Source organism: Cyprinus carpio, chromosome B15 (genome assembly GCF_018340385.1).
Source record: "Cyprinus carpio isolate SPL01 chromosome B15, ASM1834038v1, whole genome shotgun sequence".
NCBI classification, from domain to species: domain Eukaryota; kingdom Metazoa; phylum Chordata; class Actinopteri; order Cypriniformes; family Cyprinidae; genus Cyprinus; species Cyprinus carpio.
Genome location: NC_056611.1, coordinates 13,722,034 through 13,731,109, shown reverse-complemented (window position 1 = coordinate 13,731,109; position 9,076 = coordinate 13,722,034). Strand labels below are relative to the sequence as shown.

Below are 9,076 nucleotides of genomic sequence, written 5' to 3'. Positions count from 1 at the left end.
CGGTCTCGACTTCTTGTGTATTTTCGTTTTAAGAGGCGAAGATGTTCTCTGCTGGATAATGCCGTTTAATCTGTTTAAACGAAGTTTTGACATCAAAGTTCAGGTGTGATGTGGGAAGGTGGCTCTGGCTCTGCATGTGAAATAGGAGCCGGTGCTTTATATGAATTTTTAAACCGTGCTTTATGATTAATGTGTTATCTTCAAGAGAGTGTATCTTCATTAATTCTACGTAAGCAGGGCTGAAAATGAAGGAATATCCTAGACACAACAGAGAAAAGCATGCCTTCATGGCCTTTTGAGCTCCATGTCTAGACCAAATGGTTAATAGATGATGAGTTTTTCTTTATTATGGTGTTGGCTTGCATTGCCATTACTTTTAATCATGTTTAAGATTAAGCCTAAGTAATAAACTAATTTGAGCATTTTTAAGTATTAACTGGAGCGTTTGAATTATTAAGCAAAACTGGCAAAAATTGCATGGAGTTACCTGTTTGTACTAAATGATTTACATCTACACAACCGTATAATCAGAATTTATGTAAGAAACATCTCAACTCAATCTCACCTAGAGATTATTTTACAGCGTTCAATGATATTTTTGTTTTCTCGTCATTGCATTCTGGGACAGGTGGGTCCTTTCTTTCTTCTCACATCTGCCTTCTGCGCTCTTGACCTCTGACCCCACTCACATGCACCACACAATGAGCCAAACCACCCAACTTCAACTTTTCCCCTGCATTTTATCCTTTCTTCATTTCTGAAAGCCCTTATGTGTTATATCATAGGATAGAGTATATATTATCTTAGGTTTATGTTTTACTAAGTTGATATGTTAGATTTAAAAGCAGATATATAAAACGTTTTTTACAGAAATTCATGAGTTATTACACGGCTTTCTGGAATAGTTGAATACTTTGAAGGCAGTATTTATGAAAAAAGCATTATATTTTGTTTTCTTATTCTTATATTAGTATTTAATGTAATACAAATAAGATTTTTATGTTTATTTTATATGTATACACTCTAGGTGCTTAAAAGGTTCTTCACAGCGATGCCACAGAAGAACCATTCAGACAAAGGTTCTTTAAAGAGCCATCTCTTTCTTACCTTTTTATAATCTGAAGATCCTTCTTACGCCACAAAGAACCTTTTGTGAAACAGAAAGGTTCTTCAGATGTTAAAGGTTCTTTATGGAACCATTTAGACAAAAAGGTTTTTCTATGGCATCGCGAAGCCAAAATATTTTTTTTGAGAGTGTACTGCTGTTTTTTATTTTTTTTTTTGAAAATGTGATACTTTTTAATCACGAAGCGTGTTAAAACTAATGAAATTCCCACGTCATAACTGTATTACTGTTTGAATTGCATTCTGCTTAATTCCTCTTCCTGCATTTTCATTTCAAATTCCAGTTTAGCATGGTAGAATGGTGAATAGCTTGTGAGCAGTGCAATTAAATTCACATTTTCATTCATGAATTGAAAGTGGCCCAACCCTGATGTCTTAGTTTTGAAAAACACAGTAGAAAACCCGTACTGTTTTTAACTATCTTCTCATCATTTTGACATGCAGGAGTAGCAGGTGACACAGCTCTTTCTCCGGTTGTGCTTCTGGGTAAGGTGTAGTGTGGGTAACGGACAGCTCTGCAGTCTCTGGGAAACAGAGCAGAGCAGCTGCTGAGGAGAGCCGAGTCTCTGACACTCACTCTGAGAGAGGAGCTGGGTCCATTAACAGCCCTATTCACCCGGCTTAAGCTACTCTGTCAGCCACTTCAGAACCATTAAAGCTCTGCTGGGAGCTAGACACAGAGAACGAGGGAGACAGAAGGAGACAGAGAGAGAGAAGAATGAGGCAAAATAGAAGCAGAGGGATGCTCTCAGAGGAACTGAGTGATGGTATAAATAGTTGGAGTTGTAGAGGTAAATTATTCCTAAAGACATTAAACAGTAGTGAAGCTAAGCTCCCTCTCTCTCTTCCCCTCGTGCTTTCTCTTTCTTTACCACAGTCGTCTCATATATTTATGCCCGTGCTGGATTGCCTCGGTTATTTTTTTCTTCTGACAAAGCTGACAACACAAATATCTGTTATGTGTCTGATATAATGAAGCTCAAGAATGTGTCATCATTTGTATTTCTGCAGTATTTCACAGCGAGATTTGCCGTGAATGTTTTTCTTCTACTTTTTTTGTTATCCTCGAGCTAGACTGGCGTCCAAAAGAGACCATGAAAATGCTTCCTTTTTGCATTCTTTTTTAATTGAATACATTTCAAATAATATCACCTTACCACCTGCTACGACACCTGAAAAATATTCATGAATTTAAGTATTTCAAATAATAGTAATAAAATAATAATAATTATTATTATTATTATTATTATTATCATTGTTATTATTGTTATTATTATTATTCCTTAACTATTTTATTTTATTTTATTTTATTATTTTATTTTATTTTATTTTATTTTATTTTATTTTATTTTATTTTATTTTAGAACCTCTTGCCATATTTACAAAAGAGTTCATGATCATTTGATTAGTGACCTAAAGTGCACAATCTTTTTCTTTTTGCATTCTTGCAAATTTATTTCTTTTTTTAATAACAATAGTTCTAAAACTTGTTACTTTTGTATCTTTGATCTTAGTGAAACAGTTTTCAAGGTTGAATATCTTCTCCCGGCCCCTGAATGGCCCTTTGTAATCAATGTCGGCTCTTAAACTTGAAGAGAATAGAAGAGAAATCGGGCAACTTGTCTAAGTACATTTACACCAAGCTCACATTACAGACGAGCTGTCAGTGAAGTGTAGAGGTTCATTTTTATCTGTCTCAGGCACTAATGCTGTTTTTTCACTCTGAGCTCTGTCGTAAATGCTGATTGATTGAGTGAGAAGTCAATCCCAGCCTGCTGTTCACGAGCCCACCACTGGGCTTTCACAAAGATTTTAAATTAGAGACAGCTTTACTTGAAAGATACATTATTGATTGGCCATAGATACTGAAAGCACAGTTTTTTTTTTTTTTGTGGAGAAAAGAGAAACTAAGACAATACATCTAAGTCTCTTCAACCCCATCCATTATGAAACACATGGACTTATTCATTCATTTTGCTAAAATGTACTTGACTTGTACTTGAATGTACTTGTAAAATGGATGTAATCCAAATTCTGCATACTTTGCACTAAACACTAATTAAACCCCCACTTGTTTTGTCTCTCATTTTCAGGCTCAGACATGGCAGTGTTTTGTCTCCTATGTGGGAAGCGTTTCCAGACCCAGAAGGCTTTGCAGCAGCACATGGAGATTCACGCCGGCATGCGCAGCTACGTCTGCAGCGAGTGCGAGCGCACCTTCCCGAGCCACACAGCGCTCAAACGCCATCTTCGCTCGCACACAGGTGAGCTTTACCTGAAAATCACTCTCACCGCCAATATCTGAGTCATCTAAAAGCACATTAACAGCTTCACACCTCTATGTAATTCAGAAAAGGGCAAGCGGGCCACAAGCTGAAATGTGGCAAAGTTTCAAACAGTTCAGGAAGAACATGGGTTATATAAACCTCTTACTTATCCTCAGACGAGCCAAATTTTTGAGTATTGACAAAGTCAGGTACTTACCGGCACATTTATGCCAAAGAACCACCACCTAGAAAGAAATGGGCGTAATATCTGACACATAAAATGTCAATGCAAATGCTAGTTTGTTTAAACAAGGGCTAGAATGTCTTCAGCTTACTAAAACTTTACTTTTGAGTAAATATTCAGTGCCAAAATCATATCAGACTTTGTCAATCCAGTGACTTCTTTCAATGTGGTAACTTGTAAACAAAACTTGGTCTCCCTATAGTCTGTGGGCGGCCCATCTGAGGCTCAGACTATCTTCTGACAGTCTTTTGTCTCTTTCTCTACCGTACCTCCCTCTTTCTCCCCGTAGTTTCCTTCAGGGTGACTTTCAGGGTAACAAAAAGAGGAAATTTTAGGTGGAAGAAGGATGTTTAGTAAGGTGGCAATGCGATTATTTTCAGTGCAACAGGTAGGATTGAAAAAAAAAATGCTCAATTAAATATTAGCTAGAAATGGAATTAATCAACATCCATTATAATTTGTTAGAACAGACTATATCAGTGTACTTTGTACAAGCATGTTTAACAGTTATATCTGTTTTTACTTCATAACTAGGCAAACAGAGATGATTGAATCTGTCTGGTCTGGCAGTGAACAGAAAGAGCTCAAAATTGCCCCTACTCCATTTACTTGCAAGAGTGCATCTTTCTCTCACTTTTGCTTTCACTGTCTGACCTGAAATACCAGTAAGATTGTCAGAGGCAGTTGAAGTCTAGACTCAACATGTAAATTTTTGATAAGAGGGGCCAGAAATGAAGTGAGGTTGTTTTTTTAAAGAGTCGAGCCATTAAGTATGCACTCCATCTCGCCACAGACCGCTGGGTACATGAGTTTTTCCAGAACAACATCTGAAAGGACATTCTGATGGTCCTAACAGAGTCTGAGTAAATGTCAACTTCTATAGCTATTTCAATTTCTCTGTACTTGAATTGCAGGAGTTTTTAAACAGCTTGCAGACGTGAGTATAAACTTACTGAAATTGTGGTGTTTGGATCGCATCTCAAGAGTTCATTTCTAAATTGTCAAAAATGGCCAGGTTTTGCCTTGGTTTTCCTATTGATTTCTTGTTTAAGGTAATAATTGAAAAGTAGTCTGACCAATAACATACAGGCATTGTACATAATCGACCAGTCGTGATGTGCAATAAGATGGGATCAAAGCAATGCAAATATGCAAACACATAAAGTATAAGAACTGTAGAGAACATATCAAAAGGAAAACAAAGCCAAAAGCCTATCATTATGGCAATTTAGAAATCCTTTCAAAGCCTAGGAGACTCATTGATGATTTTAGGTGCACTTCATTTAAATAAACAGTCTTAAGATGTTTAACCTTAAATAAAAAGAAGAAAGAAATAAGACAACTGTTGCATACAGTAAGAGCTATAACATTTATGTGGAAAACAGAATTTAATAAGAAATATCTGAGGTCATATTGAAGGTCTCTGACTTATGGTTGCAATTTTTTAGGTCACAGTTGGCTCTCTATTTAATCAAAAATGCCATTTAATAAGTATGAAATTGACAAGATCTTATTGAGATGTACAGTATTATGTTCCAAATAATAGTTTTTGCAGCAATGCCATAAAATAACCAATTTTGGTTCCCCAAAGACTCTTTCAGTAAACAGTTCTTCATAGAACCATGTTTTGAACACCATAAAAATCTAAAGAACTTCTTCCACTATACACAACCTTTTGTAGAATGGAAAGATTCCATGTATGTTAAAGGTTCTTAATGGAACCATCGATGTGAATAAAGAACCTTTATTTATAAGAGTGTAGCATCTAACCGGCTTCTTAACTAGCTTAACCAAAATCTTCTCTTGGTTAGTCAGCATCATCAGAAATAGAAAAAAAAACAGCATTTTAATCAGCATTTTGGCTGGTAAACAACAATGACATTGATCTACCAGCACTAACCAGCATAAATCATCAGCTCTACTAGTCTTTCCAGCTAAAATATTTCATGATGCAACAAAACAAAATCATAACTAATAAATAAAAAGAACCTTAGATGTAAACAAGTAATACCTGGGCTCCTGCAACATCCACATGTATATTTTATACCATCTGCATTGTATTTACAATGCAAGGGGCAAATCAAACAATGGGCTGCGTGCGTCTCCAGTTGCTCCTCTCTTCATTCTGCACATGTAGCCTGTTCTCATTAATATGCCATTCCTGTTCGCTCTCCATTTCACTGCCAGGCCATTTGCAGACAGTGGTGGCTGTCTATGTTCACAGCTGTGTTTGATGGTACAGAGCACAAAGCTCACATTGCTTATGGCACAGACAGTCTCTGCAGGTCGTTCAGCCTTGACTTTCAAGCCATTTTGTCAGGCTTATTCAATATTTAACAATGCTTATGTAAAACTCACTGCTTTTTATTTATTATGGAACAGTAGTATGTAACCTAAAATGTACCATCGTCAATAAACACTTTCAAGTGTGCGTTTAACTTCCAGTTCGACATTGTCTGCACAATAATAGACTTTCAAACATGGAAACGCACCAAAGCTGATACCTGTTGATATATTTCCTCCAATGTGAAGTCAGTGACGTGTTCAGAATGCACACGCAGTAGACGGCGTTAGCGCATTAGCATGCCTGTGGTGTTGTGAGTCTGGCCTGCCTGCTGCCCGCCTCTGGGCAATTAACTTTAATGACAGACAGGCTGGAGGGCTTTCAGAAGGTGCATCGGATAAGTTGATACAGATGCATAAAGACTGCCACTCTATCTATCATCTCATATCTGTTCACTAGGGATCTCATCTCTCCCAGTCTGCTTTTTTTTTCTCTCGGCCCAGATAGAAACCCATTCATCTCCGGCAGAAGTGTATTTGAATGTGAATGGCGGGCTGTGATTGGCTTAGAGAACGTGTTCAGGGAATTTCTGCATTGTCTCTTAAGAGGAGGGTTTAAGTCGGAGCATGACGGAACATAACAAGAGATGCAATTTATTCCCGAGCACGGCTAGCACTTGGACAGGGAGATAATGAAGAGCATAGGTCACCGCTGATAACTTTAAAGCCACGCCACCCGGGCTGAAATGTATTAAATATTGCGAGCGTTATATGCCGCTGCTGTCTGAGGAAATGATATGAGGGGCTGTTAGTCAGAGCGGGAAAGCAATTAGCAATCGGCCGGCGTTTGAAATCACTACATATCAGACTCGTACTGATCACTGACATTAGAACAGCCGGCTGAGAGAAATGTGCTGGATGATTCCCTTTCAGCACCTTGTGATGTTTACTTGATATTAATAACTCTGTCATCTGAGCGCAACTCTCTGCCTGTTTTTATTTACATGCTGTGTCGATACAACAGTTCTTTGTGATAACTAAGGAAATGTTAGTCTTATTGTTTAATAGGGATTGAATGGAGAATCCAGGTCATACCAGACTAAGTTATGTTGTGAAATGTGGTTAACCAGTTCAAACAGGTTGCCTTAAGACCCCACCGGCTTGGAGTGCAACTAGTCAACCAGCTATAACCAGCTTTAACCAGCTAGAAACCATGTACACATAGAGCTGGGTATTGATAAAGATTCTGTTCAATTCTGGATTATAGGAAGCTCTTGATTTGATTCAATTCGACGTGATTCCTATTTGATTCAATTTGTTATTCTTTAACTTTTTGAAAATAAGACTATTAAAAATATAAAAAAATACTTTTACTAGATAAGCCAAATGACTTAAGATATTTAGTCTTGTTTTCAAGGGAAAAAAAAAACTAAATTAAGTGCATTTGCTTAAAACAAGTAAAATTATCTGCCAATGGGGTAAGTAAAACCCCAAACAAAAAAATGGTAAGATATTTTGACTAGAAACCAGACAAAAATACTAAGTAAGATAAGCCATTTTTGCAGTGTGTAGAAAAAAAAGAAAAAAAAAGAAAATAAAAAAAAAAGTTTAACTTAAATTAAAAATGTGCAAAGTTGTCTTGGCAGCTAACTGAAATAAAATATGTTTAAAGTTTTAAAATTACTAAAACTACTACTGAAATAAATACAAATGAAACTAAAAAATTAATAAAATTACAAAAGCATAAATAATTATTAAAACTTTAAAAACTAAAATAAATAAATATATAAATAAAAATGTGTGTGTGTGTGTATAAGATCAATCAAAATATTAAAGAAGATTATAATAGTATATAATTAATTCTTAAATAACACTTACACTGATTTACAATTTTATTTTATTTTATTTTGTTTTATTTTTTTGTTTTGTTTTGTTCTGTTCTGTTCTGTTCTGTTCTGTTCTGTTCTGTTCTGTTGTTCTGTTGTTTTGTTTTGTTTTTTTGTTTTGTTTTGTTTTGTTTTGTTAAGCCTATTTGCCAGCACAAAAACATGACAATGTATAAAAAAGTTATATATAACAAAGTCTTTGATCTGCCCAGGACCATGAAACAAAAGCGAGGAAAAATGCAATTACAATAATAAAGTAAAGTGATAATCAAAATAATGCATATTAAAAGAAGGATCTGTGGTGCTGTGTGTTTTGTATTCATCAAAAAGAACCGACTCATAAGCATTATTTGTTCCTGAATCAGACTACACTGGTCCCGCTCTCTGTTTTATTTATTATTCATTCCCATTCTCTTCTACTGAAAAGCAGTGCTGGAAACAGCTTGTTCTCCAATCAAATGCTTTCTAGCATCTCCCGATTAAAAATGCATTCAGATTAATAACTTTATTGTTGTCTCTCTGTACGGCAGGTGACCACCCGTTCGAGTGTGAGTTCTGCGGGAGCTGCTTCCGTGATGAGAGCACTCTGAAGGGTCACAAGCGCATCCACACCGGAGAGAAGCCTTATGAATGTAACGGCTGTGGCAAGAAATTCAGCCTCAAGCACCAGCTGGAGACCCACTACCGCATCCATACAGGTCAGCCACATTCATTCCAAAGCTGTTACAGCATCTCACCTCATCTGATGACTGCTTCACTTCAGCAGTGATTCCCAAAGCCATAGAAGCTCACAGGTTAATAGACACACACAGGGAACACATTGAACTGCTCTTCCAGGTTGGAGATCCTTGACAGCCTGAGTCAGCATAGTGCCTTCTAGCAAATATGATAAAATAAAACAAGGCAACAGCTTTATAAAACACTAAATTAATTGTATTTTGTTACAGGGTCGCAGTTTTACACCAAAGAATTCAGATCTTGACATTTACAGGCCCATGCTAGATTAAATTCCTTGTATCTATTTTGTACTGTCTTGGTCTCGCCACGGTGGCATATTAAATCTTTCGGCTGAGCTGGAATTACAGGCTGATTGCTGCTGCTCTCTGGCCCTCAATAAGGCAGCTGCTAAAGCAAACCTATCAGAAGGCCTGTCAAATAATTGCTGTCTTTGTGTCAAGCGGGGCTGCGGCCACAAGACCAGGCAGGTGAAGATAACAAGAGCAGAAACTCTTGGCTGAAAGGCCACTGCTCCTTCACACAACCAGCCGGAG

General features: G+C 36.9%; 1 protein-coding gene across 1 annotated transcript in view; it reads left to right on the top strand.

Annotated features, from left to right (window-relative positions):
* Positions 1 to 9,076, top strand: part of LOC109102475 (zinc finger and BTB domain-containing protein 16-A-like) — a 50,756-nt gene that overhangs the window by 35,935 nt on the left and 5,745 nt on the right. Inside the window, exons 5-6 of the mRNA XM_042739367.1 lie at positions 3,219 to 3,389; positions 8,336 to 8,503. Coding sequence (XP_042595301.1) covers positions 3,219 to 3,389; positions 8,336 to 8,503 — 339 coding nt within the window. The remainder of the gene's footprint in view (positions 1 to 3,218; positions 3,390 to 8,335; positions 8,504 to 9,076) is intronic.